Below are 22407 nucleotides of genomic sequence, written 5' to 3'. Positions count from 1 at the left end.
AGACTGCTATGACTATGCAACTTTTAATGCATGAGGGAGATAATTAATTTAAGAGAGAGATATTGGGCTAATAATTGAAAGTAATAATCTCTGATTCATCTCACAGGTTTATTTTATCTTGTGCTTAGTTATTTGTTCCTTATAACTATTTGGTATCATACACCACATTCAGGACCCTCCATCATTCCAGGGTAGCTGGAACTGGATCCTTCTCCTGTCCCCAGGCAGGAATTCTCATTCCTCCTTGGAGCTGATCACTGTATATATGCAAAGTTTCAGACCTTGGAATCAGGTTGGAGTGCCCTGTAACATGTCATAAACTTTCTTCTCTTCTCACAGAACGTAATTAGTGAAGAGTTGGCAGCATTCTGTCAACTCTCCCTTTTTTGTTGACATTGCACTTCAGAAAATGTCTTTTGTGATTTTCTTCCTTTTTTTTTTTTTTTTTTGTTACAAGATTAACAGAAAGGGAACAAGCTTTCCTAGCCTGCAGCTGCTGGATAAGTGGTAGGTTGGCAGGCTGTCTTTGTTTGTTTGGTCTTATGGCTTCTGCATTTTTGGCTGCCAGGCTGTTTCCAACATCACAGAGTTGTGCAGAGTGAGGCTGTTGGGGGAGTTTTGGTGACATGACAATAAAAGGAGAAATTCTGCCTTACATCAGCTTCCAGAGCATAGGAATTTGATGAATGCCAAAGTCAAGGATGTAGAAGAGTGTGGCCGATGCCAGAAGACAAATGACTGGATCCCAGCAGTGGTACTGATACTGGAGAGAGAGGAACAGTTGGCTGATCCTCTATCTAGTCACCTCCAACTCCTCTATCTGAACAGGGCTTTCTAAAGGTCAGACCACGAGAGATACAAAGGGGAATGCTGTTGCATTCTGGTTTTAAGGCCTTGAGGGACTGTGGGAGTTTCAAGAACATGTGGATCTACTAGTGAGACATTGAACCACGTGAGTCTTCCCAACCCAATCCTGTCACACTCCTGACTCTGAATATGTTATGCAGGTTTAGCCACTTAGTGCTGAGGCATGAGCGGGGAAATGATCACTCATACATCATGTCATACTCTTGCTTCTAAGGCTGCTGCCTTTTCTTCTTATTTTCTGTTTATTTTATGCTGTGTGAGGATTTCAAAGGTGCTGAATAACCCACACCTGCCCCCAGTGATGTTCATCTTTTAGTTCTCAGGATGGTTTTGGTCCATTCCTCCTTGCTGTTGATGTTCTATCATGAACATGCAGCATCATTCCTGGAGCTGTGGCAGAGCTCAGAAAGAGCATTAGTTTGTGAATGACATGGGATGTTGCTTTGTGATACAGATGAAGCACATTTGCAATTCCCTGCACTTACTCCACAACCCAAGATGAAACACGTTGTGCTCTTGCGCCATTCCTTTACAGCAGCTGAAGGGAATCATGTTTGAATTGTTGGAGTGTCTGTCCAGATTCTCATCTTGCAGAAGCTCCTAGGTCCCTTTCAAAAAAATTACAAATTTCCTAACAACTGGAATATTCCTTTGGAATTTGCCTTGCTCAACATATTTTCTGTGGAAGTCGAGGAATACTGCAGTTAGAGATAAAACACCTTCTTGGTACCACAACCTTTAACCAAGTTTCTGGCCAGTTAGTGACATGATTGGTTCTAAACAGGATGATTAATATTTAGCTAACTAGAAGACAGCTAACAGTGTTCTACTCCTGCCAGAGGCTTAGACTAGCACATGATTATCTTCTTATAACTGGCTTGGCAGAAACGTGTGTGTGTTGGTTTGGGATTTGTTTGGTTTGTTGTTTTTTTTTTTTTTTTTTTTAGCCCCTTAACTATGTCTAATAACCAGTACAACTGGTCTGTCTTCTTTCTTTCTTGGAGTGTGCTTGGATCTTCCTAACTGCAGTGCTCTGTAAGCAGCCAGTGCCAATACATGCACACCCTTTCAGCATTTCCCTGCTTCCACAGACTTTTGGGCAACATTTGTCCCAAGGTTGCCAAAATTCACTGACAATATTAGTGTGAGAAATACAGATGCATCGTCAGGATTAATAGGGTTGTATTGTGGAAAAACTGGTTTAGGGGTGCAATTCAAGTTTAGTTCTTGAATCATTGAATCCCAGGGTGGTTTTTGTTGGAAAGGACCTTAAAGATCATCTTGTTCTAACCCCCTTCCACTAGACCAGGTTTAAATGTGAGCTTCTTATGAATTCAGTAAGAGAACATAGTTCTATCTCCAGTATTTATAGTTAAAGCTGAAAGTTGTGTAATATCACCCTTCCAAGGTGTAGTCTCAAATTCTGCCAGCTATCATTGTATTGGTTTTGAAACAGAAAGGAAAACTGGGAAGAGCTGACCTGGAACATTGAAAAGAACTGGTATACTTGGGTTTTCCCAACCAACTATAATCCAAATGCAGTCTGGGATGAATTATTTGATGCAGTTTAGGGCATTGCTTGGATTTGGGGAAATATTCCTGCATGTTCAGCAGGAAGTTCATGACTGTAGTCGGATTCTGAGCTGACCTCACAGCTTCTGTGTGAAAGACTTTAGAGCCATCAGGTCAATAATCAGAAGTATGCGAGAGAAGTTCCCCCCACCCTGTCCAAACCATTTTCCCATCTTACTTAGACAATCCTCAGTTCATCTTCACACACAATAGTGGAAAACATAAAACCTGGTGCTTCCGCAAACAGCTGCTGAAATCATCCCAGAGGTATTATCTTAGAAACGAGAAAATGATTCAATGAAAGAAGGAATGAATCATGTAAATACTCAAAGTGTTGTACCTCAGCAATGTCCCTCCCTTCTTAGTACAAAGCAAAGAACAAAAGCAGGCTGCTGCCTGGCATGGGCCCCTCCTAGATGACTTACTGGGACTGTGAAATCATCAGAAGCCTCAGAAAGAAGTGCTTATGCAGCGTTTATGACTTGATTTTCTCCTCTTCAGTCCTCTGTAAGCAAGGACCCGGTCGCTGTGTTCTCTCGAGTGCCTGCATCTAGTTTAGAAGATGGATGAGGAAGGCAAATATTTTATGTTCACAGGTTTCTGGGTGGCTTTTACATTTTATAAACTGAAAATAGATTTTTAGAGGTAAAACATACTGCACGCAAGAGGGTGCATAAACATATAAGGTCATTAAAATATGAAACCACATTTTTATTGCTGAGGATGATTTTAAACACGGTCTTAGAAAACAAGCAAAGTAAAATGCTGTGGTCTGTTCAAATGGAGGGTTATAAAGGCAGATAAAAGTCCTGAACAGGCCATTAACTACTATCTGGCAGACAAACCAAGATTGCTTTAGCACTTAGAGGAGCTTCAGTGAGAATGAAATATTGATCTCAGATTGTCAGATGTAAAATTAAATGCGAGATACAGGAGTCTGACTAACCCACTATAAAAGGTATTCAGTACAAAGTATGTTATGAAAGATCCTAATTATTTTATGAAAGATCATTGTACAAAAGATGAAAAGAATTAAGGAGGATAAAAAAGAAGTAATTGCAACCCTGAGGTTTTCATTCTAAATTCAGTTAAAAATGTTTCATCTTAAGCAAGTGTTATGAGTTCATGTGACTCTCCAAAGGCTCCGGTCTGTAAAGTTCCATAGGAAGCAACAGGATCAGTTCTCCCTCATTGTCAACTCTTTGTAAGTCCTTCGTTTTAATGGTTTGTTCAGTAAAATGGGAATAATCTGCAGCTAGTCTACATTGCTCAAATGTCTTTGTCAGTGTTTTTTTTGTCTTTCTTATTCTCCTCCTCTCTTGTTTTTCTGCGCAGTGCGCTTTTCACTCCGGCTCTTGTGACATCAGTGGCAAATGTCTGTGAGGAATTGCCTGGGGCCAGAGTGACTTTCAAAGGATAAGACAATTTGTTCCCTTGCCAATGAACAGTTTATTACATTTCTCATTATTGTTATTAGTCTGGCAGGTGGTGCCATGCATGATATTTTTACAACTGCCGAAGATGCAGGTAACTTCTTTCATGACAAAAAATAGCCTGAGTAAGATTTAAAGAAAAATCAGGCGTTCTGCTGTACTATGTGTTGGATAATTCTTTGTGCTAAGATGGTATATACAACACCTGGCTATTTTTAAATCTTAAGCTGAAACATCCTCACTCCAGAAAGGTTTTGTTGTGAGACCAATTGTAATTAGTGTTGTTGGCAGCCTGGGTTAGATACGGAGGTTTCTCTCCCTCCCTCTCAAGTTCTTTCCTCTAATCTTTATTAGTCTGCTTGTTGCGTAAATTAAAGACTCATCATATTTATAAACTCTAACTCAGAGTTCATGTTAATCACTGCCTAAGAATACTAAATACCCCTTTCCTGATGAAGATCTGAGTTCCTAAACACAGAGACTTTACTTTCTCTGGTCCGTAGGGTTGCATGCAGTCAGATTAAAGAAATAAAAATGATATAAAAACTATGTGGTAATGCAATACCCTCCTGAGCAACCCAGTCCAGTTCCACCCATTGCTACATGCACAGAGCAGTTGATAAACCTTTGAGCAACCTGAACTAGTGGAAGGTGTCTCTGTCCATGGCAGGGGGGTGGAATGAGATGGTCTTTAAGGTCCCTTCCAACTCGAATCATTCCATGATTCCATGATAAATCATGTAATGCCTTTTGTACTGTCCTATGTTGTGTGGCAAAACATACTTTTTTAAAATAGTATCACATTTATTATTCTGCTCCGATAAATACTGGATAATTTCATGTCATACTATTATTAAAGAGAAGTGAATTTAAGAGGAATAGAGCTTGGAAATAGCTTGTTTTTCTTGTGACTAGGAGTGGGGAATTCAGTAGCCTAAAAGAAGAAAATTAGAAGGGCCAAAGTCCAGATACAACTTAATCTGACTGCTGCTGTAAACGACAGTAAAAGTGTTCCTATAAATACATCAGCAACAAAAGAACAGCCAAGGAGAATCTCCATCCTTTCTTGGATGTGGAGGGAAGCATAGTGACAACTGATGAGGAAGAAGCTGAGGTACTTAATACCTTCTTTGCATCAGTTCTTCTTGTGGTACCCAACCCTCTGAGCTGAAGACAAGGATGGGGAGCAGAATAAAGCCTCCATAATCCAAGAGACATGGTCAGCAAACTGTTACAGCACTTGGACATGCAAAAGGCCATGGGACCAGATGGGATCCACCCAAGGATACTGGGGGATCTGGTGGAAGGGCTCACCGAGCCACTTTCCATCATTTACCAGCAGCCCTGGCTCCCTGGAGAGGTCTCAGCTCAACTGGCCGTGGGTTTGCGAATGTGATTCCCATCTACAAGAAGGGCCAGAAGGGGGATCCAGGGAATGCAAGCTTGTCAGCGTGATCCCAGTGCCAGGATAGGTTATGGAACAGATCCTCTGGAGTGCCAACACGTGGCATGTACAGAACAGCCAGGTGATTATGCACAGTTGGCACAGGTTCATGAAAGGCAGGTCCTGCCTGACCAACCTGATCTCCTTCTATGACAGGGTGACCCGCTTAGTGGATGAGGGAAAGGCTGTGATGTGTCTACCTGGACTTTAGGAAAGGCTTTGACACCATTTCCCACAGGATTCTCCTGGAGAAACTGGCTGCTCATGGTTTGGACGAGTGCACTGTTGGCTGGGTAAGAAACTGGCTGGAGCCCAGGGAATGGTGGTGAATGGAGTTACACCCAGTTGGTCACCAGTGGTGTTTCTCAGGGCTCAGTACTGGGGCCAGTCCTGCTTAATGTCTTTATCAATGGTCTGGATGGGGGGATTGAGTGCAGCCTCAGTAAGATTGGATCTCAGGAAAAATGTCTTCACTGAAAGGGTCATCAAACCCCAGCACAGAGCACCCAGGGCAGCGGTGGAGTCACCATCCCTGGAGGGATTTAAAAGCCGTGTAGATGTGGCACTTGGGGACTTGGGTTAGTGGTGGGCTTGGCAGTGCTGGGGTAACAGTTAGCCTTGATGATCTTAGAAGTCTTTACCAACCTAAACAATTGTATCATTCTATGTTTGGTGTAGTGGAATCAGCATTGCCATAGCACCTACCTTGTTCTTAGTCATGTGGCTGCTGTCTTAAACAGAAAGCATCTTATTCTCATGATACAAAATTATTTATCCTTAAAAAAAATTCTTTTTATATAATATATAATACAAGAATTTACATAATATGTAATAATATATTCTTTTAAATTTAATATTTATAACCCTCTTTTCTTCTTTTCCATTTGCACAGGAATATCAAGCAATCATATTCATGAGAACCAGACACACACACTTGTGGTTAATGCAAAAGGATTTTACTGTGTTGTACTTTAGTTTGAGGAACTAAGGAGATGGGACACTACTCAGCTCTGTCCCTTACCTTGATGTTTTATGATACAGCTACCTTGTGATAGGACAAATTTCCTTAATGCCACATTTATGTCCCATAAAAATGGCACATAAACTGGCAGCAACAGGAAATTGAGTGCTGTGTCTGGTGAGGAAAATGAATTCATAGGACCGTTTTGTACAAGATTTAGTGTTTTTGTCTTTCTGTGACTTGGAGGAACTGCAGCTGTGCTAGGATGGGCTCAGGGTTTGGCTGACTTATGTATGCACCCGCCAGGGCTCCAGGTAAGAACGGATCTTGCTGGAGCAGAGAGCATGGGCATGTTTTGGAGTCATTCCCTGCAGGGGCTGTTCAGCAGGTACAGTAGGCCAACAGTGGCACTGAGTCAAAATAGTGGCTGGAGAGATATTACAAACCTGACTGCACCTGGTGCAGAGGAAAATAGAGATGTCAGTCCCCTCCCCTTTCCCCATCCCTTGTCTCATATTTCTGAGATACAGGTGTGTGGTTACTGTGTAAACAGACCAAAGATTTTTCTTCTAGGCTAATAGGCTGCATGTTTGGTGTTATTTTTATTTTTTTTTTAAACTTTATAGTATCTCTGCCAAAATATAGAAATCCACAGTATGAACTCCTGCACTTCCACAGTGTTTGTGCTCAGTGGGGAGAAGAACTTTATTTTCTGGAGCCAGAACACAGTCAGAACCTGCCCCTCTTGCAGCTCTACTTCAGTCTTTTCTAAATATATTTCAGAAATTTATTTTTCTTCTGTCCATACGCCATGTATATTCTATCAACTGCCAGAGCATCTTAAATTAGGGACGATGCATGAGGAATAAAATATTCTTTCTTCATTCTTAAGTCTCTAAAAGTCATCAGAACTAATTCTGATGACGTTGCTGTCTTCTAGGGAACCTGGATGATACAGCTGTAACACTAAAGGAATGACAAAGCTTATTTCGGATTGGTTAAGTAGTATTATTTCTTCAGTGCCAGTTGTAGCTCTCAATACCACAACACCACTTGCTTAGGTCTAAGGAGGAAAGCAAAAGCACAGGTGTGAGGAAGCTCACATTGTACAACTGTGTTATCTGCAATGCAGACAAGTGATTTATGATTGCATGTTTCACGTAGCAGGAATGATATTGCCAGAGGTAAGAACAAGGAGGAAAATTCAGACTCCCTTCAGGGTGACAGACATCTCAAAAATAAAGAGGATCCTTTTTCAGTTTTCTGGCAAGTCTCATCAGGAGAGTCCTAGAGCAAAGAGGGAAATGTGATGTTCCCTTTGCAGGCACTACAACTGCCTCAGAATAACCAGTACTCACTCTCTAAGATCCCCTTGATGGGCAACTGGGAAAACTGGTGCTGTAACAGTTAACTGTAACAACACTGTATTCCCCTTCTCCACACACCTTGCTCACCTCACGTTGTGCAATTCCATATTAATATAGACATTAGTTTCATGGACAGCTCTGACCACTTCTCCTTTTGCTTTATAGAAAGAAATTACAAGCTCTGTAATCAGTAAAATTACTGAAATTGGGCATCCTAGAGCTTTTAACTCCCTTCCAAAGAATGGAAAGCCCTAGGTCCTAGTGACAGGTATTGGGAAAACCTGAAGTTGTTCTGCTTCTCATGGACTGGACAGGGATCAAGGGGAGTGAGGAGATTCCTGTAGTGCTGCTAGGTTGGCAGGAGCGCCTTAATACTAACCTGAAGTTGGCTGAATGACGTAAACTTGGAGCAGAGTAAATTTTTGATGTTTTAGATGACCATAATTATTATTTCAAGTGCAACGCCAGCTAAAAGCAGTCATGATTAATGCTGTATCACAGATACCTTGCACAGGCATACAAGCTCTGAGCCTTGAAGCAGTTGCATCTGGTCTGATCTAAATCATTCATAACAATATATAAAAGTTGAAACCTTGAATAAGGATTGAATAAGGATTGAACCCTTGAACCAACCATTCCATTCCTTCTCTATTTTCAAACTAGTTCGTACTTTGGGTTTGGTTTTTTTTTCCCCCCCCTTTTTGGCAGTTTAAATCAATTTTATTTAGTTTTCAACTCTGCTGTCCTGTGCTGCCTTTGAAAAGTGTTCACTTGTTCCATTCCTTCCCCCTTAGATATTTAAGGGAGTTGTGCAAGGAAAATCAACACCAGACCAGGTGCTTGGCCTGGATTTAGGGACCCTGGGCATGCCCTGGTGCAGTGTCTGCAGCCACTAAATGACATGTGGTGAGGGAACCTGCACCTCCTGGATGGCACCTGGATGGTTTCGGTCTGTTATTATGATTAAAGGATAAATAATATTAAATGTTTCCTTAATAGGAGAAAATGCACAGCATTGACAGTAGTGATTAAGTTCTATTAAACAGTTGTTAGTTTGGACACCGGGTGATTAGTACATTCAAACCACTTCATTTCCAGACTTTGGCACCTTGGTCACTACTAACTCAAACCATAAAGTTCAATGAATCAAGTTGTAAATAGTTTTATTGGTCCCATGTCGGGGAAAAAAATTGAGGGTTGCGAAGTTCCTGGGTGATTTCAAGTTACGCATTTCTCAAGTCCTTGTCCTTCTGTTTTCTGTTCTTTAGTTATCCATCACTGCAAAAAGTTTAAACTCTGTTTCTGCCTTTGCGAACACTTAATGTGTTAATTGAGAGCAAAGAGTTCTATTCCTAGAATAAAATAAGCCAAATGGAGAGAGCTGGAGTTTTGCACTAAGATTCACACTGCTGCCAACATGCCATAGTTATCCAAGGGAGGAATTTCCTCCAAGGACATGACTGGAACTGCTCTTACAGCCCCTGGAGAAAGGTCCATAGCTACACACATGCTGCTGACTGTTGGATAAAACACAGAACCTTATGTTTCTGTTGGTTTGTATTTGGTTTTCTGAAAATAATTATCAACTTTTTGAGAATTAATTATTTTGTGTTCATTTTACGAGAAGTTGTCCTTCAAAGTAGATTTTATTTATTTATTTTTATTATTAATGAAAGTTTAGGAATTAAATGGTAATATCTGGACATATTTCATATGTCAGTGCTATACAACAAAACTTCCTTAAAGTTCCTTTTAATACCTTTTAAGTGACTGGGAGCAAATTTTTAGTTTCTCCAAACGAATTTGAGGATTAGAAAGATGTACTGGCTTTATCCTGGTTTGGCTTTCAAATTGCCATGTGTCCTGTTAAGTCTGTTTATGATTCCAGTGCCCCTTGCATCACTTACGTGCCACTTTACAAATTGCTGCCGAGGTGTTTATGATGAAGTGCCTTTCCCAAGTGGAAGCGGATTTTCATTAGCCTGCTTAAAACTCATCTGTTTTTACGGTGTGGTCATAGAAATGTGTATGTTTACTGGGGTAAGTCCTTCATATTCTCTTTTGGTGTACATGTGTGTGCCTGTAGAAGCTGTGTGTGTGCTCGTGTGCCTGGGCAAGGCAAGGCAAGACAGCACCATAACTCCAGGGAGAATGGAGGAGGTGACTGCGAGTCACCCACTTACTCACTGGCATATACTGTGGGAAACCTGTATTTTGTGGTTTTGTAGAGCACTTGCTTCTTAGACCAGGCAGGCAAAAAGGCAGACATCCCCTTCTCATTACCAAATTTATCACTCACAACTCCTATGTAAAACAAACTTAGTGTCAACTCCGAAAGGAAGAGCTGCATTGGAAATCACACCTAAGTACAGCAGGTGCTGAGCTGGCAGTTTCACAGCAGATTGTGAAATTTGATCACACAATGGGAAATGGAGCCACTCCTTGAGGGCAATATCTGGAAACGTAATGGGGAACCACCCTTCAAAGGTGATCTGGGTAATAATGGGGCTTAGAAACACTTTCTACCTGCTTTGCTTAGAAAATTATGAAAATGTTTAATAGTGTTACTGAGTTTTGCACAAGTACACTATATTTAGCTGTACCTCAACTGGTCCTGAGCTCAGACACACCCAAGGCAATAAACTGCCCAGTACCACATCACTTCAAGGTGGAAACTAGTAGTGAAATTTTCAGTTCTCTTTATGGTATTCTGATCCTCTTCTCTTCCTCTTCTCTTCCTCTTCTCTTCCTCTTCTCTTCCTCTTCTCTTCCTCTTCCTCTTCCTCTTCCACCAGCTTTTCACCCATATTTTTTCTGGAAGTTGGACATTTGTACACCCCTTCAGTAACTTCCATTGCAGATATTCTCTGGTAAGTCTCTAACCTTTAAGCACTCATCCCTGCTAATGAACATGGAACACCCAGCATTAATGGGTTGGCCCCATGACACTCTGTGCTACTTGATGTCTCTCTTCTTTCTTCTTGAGATTGGCATAAAGATTGCACCTGTGCTCCTTGCAGGTACTTACACACACCACAGCCTCTGAATAATGTAGACTAATAGAAAAGACTTCAAAGAATCATAACACAGTTTTAAAGGGCTGGAAGGAGAGGCTGATGGGAAATGTTATAAGAATTCCACCTTTCCTGCTTAGCTAAGCAGTAATTTAGAAGGACATGTAAACGCTGTGCGAGTGTTTCAAAGAAAACAAAAAGCAAACAAAAGCTGTGCACGCTGCCCTGGTACTGCAGACAAAGAGAGAAGAAGGGAGAGGCTCCCAGAAAATCATCTGCTTGGGTTTGTCATTTTTAGGCCCTCAGACACAGGGTGAGCAGGCCAAGGAAAATATTTAGGGAGATTTGGATGTTATTTGATAGAGGTAAATGCCAAGGGAAAGGAGAGTGGTTTACCAGTGACCTGAACAAGTCATTATGTGTTTGAAATCAATTATACCCAGGAGCTCATTAGCAACAGAGAATAAACGCCTGTCCTGTGTGTGCTGTGGATATTCTCTTGGATGCCTATCACACATCAAAACACTCTTTGTCAGAGCCACTGAAGGGTTAATAAGAGACTGTTCTTTCCAGGGCAGTGATTTCCTGGAGCAAGTGGCCAGTGAAACCATCAGTGCAAGAGGGATCAGTGACCAGCAGGCACCAGAATTGTCTGGAGAGTTGGAACTGGAAAGAAACTACTGCAGGTCAGTGAATTCTGCCATTTTGTAAGTCAAATGTATACTGCACAATGTCCTTGTCTCCTAATGTTTAGGACTGAGAAAGAAAGAAGAAAAGTTTTGAAGAGCATGCACTCATTTAGGGTGAAATTCCCTCTTATTCACTCTGATGGAATCAGTATGGGGATGCCACCAGAGTGGGACTTCTGAAAAGCAACATTCTTTGTGCAAAATTTAGGCAGGCAACAACAGAGCAAAGATTTCAGTGCAAACCTCAGGGGCACATGTTGAATAACTGCTCTGTCTGAACTGAACCTCAGTTATGGTGCATTTTACACTCATAACAAGGGGACAGCAAATATATGTATTTCAAAAATAGAAGGGGCTGACAGTATGTGATTTGTCTGTAATGCTGTCAATGCCCATAACAGCATATAATAGTCATATACAGTTTGAACATATACCCATATACAGGTGTTTCTTGTGACAATACATGCATGAAATCAGGAACACGGAGTCTCTCTCCTTCTTTATGCATATCAATATATATATACATCTCTCTTCTTTCTTGCTGCAGATTTCAAACTTTACAGGTGGGGTGGAAAAGCACTTGGGGAAAATATCCCTGCAGAGACACAAAATCTAAAGGTTCCTGGGACAGCTGAAAAACCAAAAGGTTACCTTGTCTTACTGCTGGGGTGACAAAATTGACAGATAAACAGCACTGTTAAAAAATTTTATTGCTGTTATCAACAGAACAGTTTTGCTTGAGGGTGGATTGCCCTTTTCCACAGAACAGACCTGTCTCTATACCACTGCCTTGGCAAAGCTGGCGTGGAGGGCAGTCCTGCTCTCACTGCAGCTCTAACAGGAACAGTCACTGCTCCCTTCTCCTGTTCACGTTATGGGCACGAACCTGTCTTGTTTGCCCAAGTTGGGAAAATTTGCAGCTGGAGGAAAGTTGAAGTCCAGGTATTGATGGAAAGAGTTATTGTCAGAACTCCCAGAATGTTGAGTACAAATCCAGCTTTGGCCTAGAATTATAAAAAAAGAAGCACTTTTAGTTGAACTGAGCACTTTCCTTTCTTGCTGGTTGGGATTGTTTGTATTGACAGATTCTCTTTGGCCTTTTTTCACAAGTCCATCAAATTATTTTAAGCTGGTTTTCTTCACAAATATAATTTGTCCTGGGGGGAAACAAGTTTCCATCAGATAAAACTCCTTAACTAGAAGTCCTGAAATCCTTTGAACTCACTCATGTAGAACTTTCTCTTCTGACCTGGCATTTATCCCTAATGTTACTTTGGAATTCCTCTTGGATCACTTGTAAGTTAGAAAAGTTATCAAGAGACATGGCATCTGTGTCCATCTGTCTTTAACACGATGATTTCTCAGGGCATCAGAGCAGCCCAGTGAGATGTGCCAGACTGTCCCCCACCCCTGCAGAAGGACTGCCCAGATGACAGGGCTCTTTGACACCTCTATGCCCTACATGTGGGCTTTTCAAGCACTTAGACATTGCTGTTTCTCATTGGCAGCTCTTCTTGGAACATCTTCAAGAGGCCTTGGCTGTTCTTTAAAAGCTCAATAGCACCTTTCTGAGGCTCTGAGTGAGTGTGACCCTTTATTAATGCACTCGTGTGTCTTCCTTCCATTTTCCATCAGCCCAGCACAGGGAGATTTCAAACACTCTCCCAGGAAGAACCAATATTAGAAAAAGGAAAGACCAAATCTAGAGGTGAAAATTCTGACAAAAACATGATTTTACTCACCATATCAATAACCCTGAGCTGTCCATAGGAGAAGACAATGGCATTGGGAGGAGTGGCCACAGGGAGCATGAACGCCAGCGATGCAGAAAGTGTGCAGGGCAGCATGACATAGAGTGGGTTGAGGCAAATGGCTTCAGCCTGTGCAGGAAGAGAGAGCAAAGAAGCTGGTTTGGGATACCCAAAACTGCAGAGAAATCTTTTGTCAGAAACCTGATTGTATTTGTCCCTGTCAGAAACCTCGTTCTTCATCAAACACTGCAGCCACTCAGGTTTTGGTGCTGCTTGAGACACTTCTAGTCCATGTCTTTATGCAAGAAATGCAAGAATTGATTTTGTGGTCAGGGCTTTGTGTTCCTGAGGCTGCTGTATAAATGGCTAATAATGCTTGCATTCACCTCTAAACCCTGGGAAAAAATTGTAGAGTGGCTTCAAACTGGTTAAGAACAAAATGAAATTATCAGAGGAGACAGGGCAGCCCAAGCTCTGCAGGTGAGTGGATCAGTTTAAGGGTTTGCTGGAGTGTGTGGCCTATGCCAAAAGATTTTGGGGGAGCTTATTGCATTTTTTGTCTGGAACCAGCTTTTCACAGTGCAGAACTCTGTCTACCCCAGCAACAGGAATCTGCAGTGGAAATGCAAAAAGTCTGAATTAGGTCATGCTATCACCCTCAGAGACTTCTGGAAGGCCAGTGGTCGGAGTGAAATACAGTAATGGAATGTTGCAGGGAAGCAAATGCTGCTGCTGTTGCTGTGTCCGTGCAGAACAAATTGGAAAAAACAAGTACAGCTGGCAGTGACCTCATGGGGTTGTTTAGGCCAGAAGGCAAAGTCTAATATGCCAATGGATTTAATCCCTTTACTCTTCCCCAGCAATGATTTTAGAAGGGTTGAACTAAGCACAGTGTATTTATACAGAGATATATTCACACACATACACATATGTATGTTTTAAGTCTCGTATCCCTGTTTGGACACACAAACCAGTGCTTGGCTATGGCAGCCAGTTAATTTTGTCAATTGAGCAGGTGTATGCTTGGAGAGGAGTTGAAAACTGTTCTTATAAGAACATTTTGAAATGCTGGAACCTACCATTGAAGCCACAATAGGGAGGAAGAGGGTGGTGGTGGCCACGTTGCTGGTGCACTCAGTGAAAGTGGCAACGAGGAGACACACTAGGAAGGCAATTGCTGAGCGAGGGACGTGCTGCAGAGGGGTCAGTTTGGTACCTAACCATGCAGACAGACCAGATTTCTGTAACAAAAAAAAAAGAGGGCTCTCAGGATAGTAGACTGGAGAGGAAATAACCACATTGCAGTCCAGTTACAGTTCTCATGTCAATTCGACCTTCCCTTGTCATAGCAGTTCTCATACAAACTGCTCTCTGCAGAAAAACATGTAGGAGCCAGTGTTCATAGAGAGGAAATGAACATGCTTTCCCTTCCAAAGAATTTGAAAGAAGAAGATACTACATTTGTAGTGCATTATTGATAGCTCAGATCAGTTGTACATGATCAATATTTCGGGCACTTTTTAATGTAAACAAAGGTCTTTGAAATAATTTTCTAAAATGCTTTTATGTATCTTAGCAGATGTTTTAGTGATTTAATGTGATTTCATCACATTATCTGAGATAATTATCTGAAGCTTTTCACACCCTCCATTCTTCTCAGTCACTGGAAAGTCCCAACATCATCCCTGTCATTCTGGGCCTTCTACTGCAGCTTTTTTGTATTTGATGACTTATTCTAGAATAAATCATTCTAATTTCTTAAATCTTTCCTTTAACAAGCATGTTTCCCATTCTTACTGCCTTCCTCTTTCTTCATACAGCCATATATTGTTGAAGACTGATAGCCAAAACTGAATAAATTACTGTACCTGAGGACTTAGTCCTGAGAGAAGGATTATATTTTACATGTTTTATGTATGATCAGCCTGCCTATAGTTTCCAGTTGTTTGCTTTTTTCTCAGTAGTAAAATTAAAACACTGACAAGAATAAGGTGTATGAGCAGCTTTAAAACTCAGCCTGTTGTTTCCACATCTTACATTTCTAATACTTGATTATTTCCTCCTGTTTCCCAAACTGAGCTGCATCCTTGTTTTCTAGAAACACTTTTGCAGTTAATTTTGATCTTTGAATTCTAAACTAGTATTCCAGGCACTCGAAGCCTTTTCCAGTTTTTTTATTGTCTTTATACTTCATAATTGTATTTATCATCATTTACCATCACTCAAATCGTTACTGAAAAACAATGTGTAGCACTGGACTCCTGGCAGGTTCCTGCAGAAGTACAGCACCACATCCTTTCAGTCTGATGATTTTATCTGCTCCTGAAGTTTCTCTAGCAAGCTCTGAATTTGTCTTCTAGCAGTTTAATTTAAATCCTATTTCCATAAGTTGTTTGTTTGAGATAATGTACCCAGGATGGGTCTCTAAACTATCTCCTCACACTTGCCACATCAATTAATTTTTATTTAAAGAACCTTTAACGTGTTGAGGTAGTTTCTTAATCATCCACTTCTTCAGAAACACAGTTAATCATGTTGTCCTGATTGGTAGTACCATCCCATTGCACAGCTAACAATAAGGATTTGGTCTAATCACAGGACTCCTCCCAAAGATGGTGAGGTCTGTCCCACTGCCGGTAGCTGAGGAAAGGAACATTCGATGCTCCCAGTGTGCCCTCTTGTGTCCTGGGACAGCATGAAGAGCAAGGTGGAAAACACGCAGGAAGACACAGATCCCAGGTAAGCCAAGGAATGTTACCTCACTGCCTTTGGCTAAGGCAAAACCACCTCCCAGCAGAAACACAATACTCCACGGCATTTTCTGGTGAACTGTTTTCCAGTCCAGGAGAGGTGGAGGTGCTTGGAACTTTGACTTGCCATCTGAAATCCAAAAAGATTTTGTAAGCCATATTACATTCTCCAAAGAAAGGAGAACTTCTTGGTGGGACCTGACTTTAGTCTGAACATCAGGAAAACCTTCTGTCAGCAAGATCTGGAATTACCTCCTGAAGCAAATGCTAAAAGCTTCACCAACAAAGGTTTTAAAACTTGACCTGTAAAAACACTAATGAATGATCTGCAGCTGCTTCCAAAAGCACAGTACAATGCAGGGAAGAGTGAGAAAAAAGTGTGGCAAGATATCTGCAGAACTGTGTGTGTTTCTGTTGTTTTCTCTCCTGAAGATTTCAGCCTCAGAAGCTTTTACACGTGTATAGTAGAGGCAGGAACACTGCTGGGATAAGAGTTTCCTACTTAGCTAAATAATGAGAAGCAGAGAACTTTTATGGGATATGTACCTTGCCTAACCTAAACAGAAGCTGTAGCTATGCAGGAAGAGCAGTTTGAAATCTTATTTAATATTTGAAATTTCCTTTGTAAACCTCAAACGTGAAACTTCTCATGTACCTATTCTGGCAGTTGATTTTTGATGCTTCAGTAAACTCACCTGTTTGTGCATTGGAAAAGCCAGAAGGGATGATGAACAACAAAATTGCAATGAACATGGCAACTGTACCATCAGTGACAAACCTGCAACAGATCGATCAGATATTTAGTCAGCTATGTTTTCATTTCTATAAAATCCAGCATATTTAATTTTATTAAAAATGAGGAGTAATGGTAGTACTTTTTTTTTTTGTTGAAAAGATTTGTTGCCCAGCCTGTAGTAAAACCAGGATCTCTTGTAAACCAGAGCACTACCAGGAGTATGAAGAGGGACAAGACTGCTATTTCTGCAAATTTCATTCTGCCCAACTTCCTGCTCTCTTCCTGGATGACAGCATAGGCCTCTTTCTCCTTAGTCTTTTCTGCGGCATTTGCAGTACAACCAAAATTCTCCTTAAAACTAGAAGAAAATGGACAAGAAATATCAGAGACACTTGCCAGATAGCCTCAGTTAAGAATTCAAATTTTAGACTCAGTCATAATGTCTTTTAGATATATGAATATTGACATTAAATACATTATAATCATAGCATTGGCAGTCATGGTGGGTACTAACTGCATTGCACCATGGCTGCCAAGGTGATCAGAAGGAAGCTTCCTGCCCCTAAAAGCTCATGATTTAAATACAAAAAGAATTGTGCTATCTGAGCACATGGGGGAAAATAGTGTAGAATCACAGAATGGTTTGGGTTGGAAGGGGCCTTGAAGACCATCTCATTGCAACCCCCTGCCAAGGGCAGGGATCCCTTCCACTAGACCAGGACAAGGTCAGTGTGGCTGACAAGGCTATATGACCACAAGGAAGTAAAGAGTTGCCAAGCTCTTTAAAATGACAGAAAATGAGAATTTTAAAGGAGGAATTGGAAGATGAAAATACCATTTCAGGTATTACAGCACTCTTGCTATGTAAAACAAGGGAGGCTGGGATAATACAAACTTGATAGGCTAAGTATTAAACAGGTAGGTAATGTAAGCTGGGTATTGGGGGTGATTAGCATTGGAAATAATAGCACAAGACTAATCCTCTAGGTCTGAAGCAACTCTTGTCACAAAGGCATTTCCTGCTTTGAAGCACAGCAATCTCTTGGGACATGACAACAATGCCACAGAACAGGTCATATGCTGTTAGAACTTCCTATTTGCATCTACAGAGTGTGTTTCTCTGGGATTTGATTAGATTCTTCAGAGAAAAAGGTGCAGTATTTTAACAGACAAAGGATCACTTGTGCAATGAGTCCTTGATCAGGCCCATCAGCTGGAAGGCAGAGGGTGAAGGGTACTCACTTAAAGCCCAAGTACAGTATCTGTAGCCAAATCCATGCCAAAACCAGTAACAAAATCATGGTGGGGAAGGCAAAGGAGAACCAGGAGACAAAGGTGATGACACCACCATTATTAGGATAGAGCCTGTAAAATGCAGGAAGCTGTTAGCATCCAAAATTCCACATTCTCTTCTGTATTTACTTAATGAATTAGAACAGGGGAGGTACTGTGAGGCCCCTTAAGGAAGAGAAACTCACTTCCCAGCAAAGTTACCCAACCGATATTTTTTTCTCTGTGCTACCTGGAAGTCAGTTGTACAGAATGATGCAGTTTCATGGGTATTAAATCCCACATTCAACCAGACTTACTCTTCAACTTGTCCTTGCAGTACCAGATTTGGTCCTGTCCCGGTCAGAGTTGCAATTCCTCCAATACTGGCTGCGTAACAAATAGAGAGAGACATTCCCTTGCAGAGTTTCAAGTGTTTCTGCTCTAGGGGATCTTCGTTTCCCTCGATTGTCACGACATGAGTATTACCTGGATCCCAAGGAACAAAAGAGATGCAGAAGCTTGTTGGACAGGAAAAGATATTGTTCCTGCAAAGCTCAGTATTTCAAGGCTAGGACATAAAGCTGCAGGAAGCAAATTTCCCCTTTTTAAGACTTTAATTTTTTGATCTTCCATTTTGCTGACACTTCTTGGTGAACTAGGGTGATGTCTGAACTGCACGTGGAGGGGAGAGAGGTAAGAATTCCGGGAGTTACAACAGAGCCAGAGGAGCTGGGCTGAAGGGAACTTGTTCAGTACCAGCATCTGACTGCTGGCACTGGGACTTACAGAAACACTGGAGTCATCTGAAACATGAGGAGAGGGCAAGACAGCTGGTAAAGAGAGTGTTGCTTGATTGTGTAGCTTTGGATTAGAAAGATCATTTTAATCCCTACCCTTCTGGCTTCCAATGGGCCAGAAATTTTCCTGTGGGAATTCCATATTATCTGATCTGTTCCACAGTAGGCAAGAATTGAACTAAGACAAAGATACAGAAAAATATCAAGCCTCATGGAAAGGCTTCAGCCAATGGAGAATGTATTCCTGTTGTTTGTTTATTGATTAGTTATCATCTTTTTGTATCTTTTGATCTGTTTCGAACTTCAGTCTAGTCAGTAGATCTTATGGTGGTTTTGTGTGGCTCACAGAAGAGCCTCATCAATGCTGTGTGATGCAGTCAGGATGCTTGAGGTGTGTTCTTCTTTTAGAATTTACTGTCAAGTCTTATGACAGTGAAGAAGGCATCAGGTCACCCTCCATCACCCCGAAGAGAAAGCTGCCCAGAATCCACTCACCTTTCCCCTCTGGAGTTGACCCTTCCTGCACTTCACCAGCACCACTGGACTCCAGCTCTGACTTGTGCAGCTGTTCCAGCACTGCCTGTGCTATGGGGACCATCATGGCAGTGGTGGCCGTGTTGCTGATCCACATTGACAGGAAGGCAGTCACGACCATGAATCCCATGAGAAGTCTGGAATGAGAAGGTTTGGAAAAGCTGGATCAGAACTCAGCACTGCAATGCTCTGTTTTTGCTGCAAAGATTCGACCACAAGTGCTGGGTTTGGAACATGCTCAACAATTCCCACCCAGCACTTCCTCTTACCCTGGTCTACTTTGGGAGCGACATGGTGAGATTTTTACATTCATTTTTCTTTTTTTTTCCAATTTCAACCAATTTTTTACAGTCTTATGACAAGGAAAGTGGAACCTGGTAGCTTGGAGCAAACAATTTACCTAGTCAGGTCCTGCTTATCCTGCATGCTTCCAAGGAAGACATGCCATCTCAATAACACATGTTAATGCAGTATAATGTATTGTAAAGAGGAATTCCAAGCTGAATTTTTATCCCAAGTGGCAATCAGTTTAAGCCATAAGGATGAGGATCTCTGTTTTTCTGTAATTTTATCCCATCTCTATTATTTAGGATTCTCTTCTTACTCATCTAAAACTCTAATCCTCCTTTCAGTATTACTCTGTGATTTGCCTCAAAATTATTCTTTAGATGAGATGTAGATTATACATGAGATGGAAAGGGGTTTATCTTGTATGCATTTTTATTCTATTGCTTTGTAATTTCCTTCAGTGTTCCCTCTCGTTAGGAGCTAAAACAGATTAAATAGGGTGCTGTAGCCTTTGCATAGTTTAGAGTTCTAGTCTAGAAAACACTTGCTGTTTTGCAAACAAGCACCCTCATGTTTTCTCTTCTCTTGGCAATCAGTGTAGCAGGCAGAGAGTCCATGTTTGCTGTGTTTCATCTGTGGTCTTTCCTGAGTGTCTGAAGCTGTATCTTACCACCATTGACTCTCTTGTTGCTATTTCTCCACCTAAAACCATTTGGAATTCAAAAAGGGCACACCAGGTCTGTAACACTTCACGGGATCCCCATTTGCAAGGTTGGCTCAGGCACTAACTCACTTGGACTGCAGGAAAGCATTTGTAGGCTGTGATTTGCAGATTCACATATGTCACATAAGTTTCTTTATCCCATGGTGTTTTTATGACTGTTACTCACAGGGCTGGTCTGACACCAGTGATAAGCAAGACCCGCAGAGCCATACGCCTGTGTAGGTGCCAGTTCTCAATGGCAATGGCCACCAGCAGTCCCCCAACAAAAAGCATATTGGTGTTCTTTAAATATTCCCGACAGACCTGTAATGTGGAACAAGGGAGAGAAAACAGTCAGAAGAAGCCAAGAGAGAAGGCATTTTCTGAGGGAGGTTGTTCCAAAACCATTAGCACAGAGTAACTGTGGGTTGTTTTTGAAGAGTGAATTTGCTTTGATTTCAGATTAGCAGCTCCACCCCAGAGCTCACTGTGGGCTCGTGCAAGTTGTATTCCATGAAGAAGACAACCAGTTCCCTGTGTAAGAGCAATGGAATAGTAAAAGTAGTTATTAGTAATACTACTAATGCTAATTATTGTTATTAGTATTGTTATTGTTAATGTTAATATTATTATTTTCTGAGAAATAATCCCAGAATAAGAGAAGCTGACCAATTAATATATAACGTATGATGTAAAATCTCTTACTGTGTTTGCATCCATGATATTCATTAGTGGGAACAGCAGGACGGGCAGGAGAGCTGTGACAGCCAATGGCAGGGCTTCTGTGCACCAGAAAACTGCCATCACTATGATAACATAACCACATCTGGCCTCCTGGGGGGCAAGAGGGGGGAGAGGAGACATGATCAGAACACTCCACCTTCCAGAAGGCAATGGCACATAATTGCATTCACTGGGATTAGAGGAAAGCAGACAGGTTGGAGAAGGAAATCTGAAAAGATTCATGAAGAGATGAAAATATTCCTTTTTGAGCCTTATTTTTGAGTGAGAGCAGTAAGAACCTTAATAATCCATCCCGTCAAGCACTGAAAGAAATTTTTCATCTTGATGACCCTTTTTATCTATTTTTGTTCTTAAAAGACATCAATGAGTGCCTTTTGAGAGACCCTAGCAGGGCTTTGGCATGTATGTCATAGGCACATATTGGCTTCCATCCTGCTGTGAACAAGCTCTTGGTAAAAGTGGGAAAAAGGTTTTTCACAATGTCAGTTTTCCTGTAAGGACATTTGTCTGTCTTTAAGCTAAAACTTTAGCATTGTTTGCTCTCAGTTTTAGTAGTTGTCTGCTAAACCGTGTCCATCCCAAATTGAGTTGGGGTTTATTAATGTGAATAGGTTTGTGGGGTTTTTTTTTGGTTGGTTTTTTTTTTTTTTTTAAATTTTTTTTTCTACCACTTCAATAGAAAGCAGCTCGTAAAGAATTAGCTTTAGCCTGAGGCAGTTCTGTGCTGTCTGTGTGTGCTTCCTGGCGTTTTTGCCGAACTTGCTAAAAGTTTCCTAACCTTGGATAAGAAATAGAACTTTTGTAAGTAAGGCGGATTGGGATAAGAACAGGAGAAAAAAAAAAAAAAAGAAAAGAAAAAAGGGAAAAAAGTTAAAGAATATGGGCATTGGATACTGTTAGAAAATCAGAAGGGATTAAAACTGGACCTCAGACTGTAATTTAGGTTCACAGCTACAGTCTCCAGCATAGAAAGTCCTTTGCTAAACCAGTCAGATGCAAAGCAAAAGTCACAAATCGCATGTCACTGAGTGTTCTTCAAGAAGACTGATGGTCTGTTCACTGTGTCACTTACAAGGAGCAGCTCCGAGATGTGGAATTCAAAAAGTCCTTACCTTGGTAGGCACCGCCAGAGGCAGAGCGAGGGGCAAAACGATTACCGTGACGACGATGAGGTATTTCCTGAAGGCTAGGATCACCTCCAAGATGCCAGCCATGGCTCCGGAGCTATCCCAGTGCTGAAAGGCCCGGGATCTGCCGCTGGAGGCAACGGGCACGGCCGTTCACCCGCCGCCAACCGCCCCCCGCGATCCCCCCGAGCCGCTGCCGTTCGGGGCCACCCACTGCTGAAGGGGACTCTTAAACATTGTCTGCTAAACCGTGTCCGTTCCAAATTGAGTTGGGGTTTATTAATATGAATTTGGTTTTTTTCTTTTTCTTTTTTTTTTTCTTTAATTTTTTTCTAGCGCTTGAATAGAAAACAGTACA

The 22407-nt window shown here is 41.4% G+C and overlaps 1 protein-coding gene and 1 long non-coding RNA gene across 2 annotated transcripts; one reads left to right on the top strand and one right to left on the bottom strand.

The window, feature by feature from the left end:
- The first annotated feature begins 10719 nt into the window (after positions 1-10719).
- On the top strand, positions 10720-19174 carry LOC127481013 (uncharacterized). The gene is made up of 3 exons (XR_007908079.1): positions 10720-11344; positions 15697-15837; positions 19062-19174. It is a non-coding gene; the product is annotated as an uncharacterized LOC127481013 (long non-coding RNA).
- On the bottom strand, positions 12044-22232 carry LOC127480993 (solute carrier family 13 member 2-like). The gene is made up of 12 exons (XM_051809793.1): positions 22035-22232; positions 20884-21012; positions 20366-20502; positions 19149-19324; positions 18174-18342; positions 17827-17949; positions 16724-16942; positions 16544-16626; positions 15857-15978; positions 14178-14339; positions 13090-13227; positions 12044-12351 (listed from the first exon to the last, which is right to left on the bottom strand). Exons 1-12 carry the CDS (start codon positions 22134-22136, stop codon positions 12220-12222), a joined length of 1692 nt encoding a protein of 563 aa, XP_051665753.1. The 5' UTR covers positions 22137-22232; the 3' UTR covers positions 12044-12219.
- Positions 22233-22407: the final 175 nt, after the last annotated feature.

This window comes from Manacus candei, unplaced genomic scaffold, assembly GCF_025592945.1.
Source record: "Manacus candei isolate 608988 ecotype Guabito, Panama unplaced genomic scaffold, ASM2559294v1 h1tg000076l, whole genome shotgun sequence".
Lineage (NCBI taxonomy): Eukaryota > Metazoa > Chordata > Aves > Passeriformes > Pipridae > Manacus > Manacus candei.
This window is presented reverse-complemented; position numbering and strand designations above follow the sequence as displayed.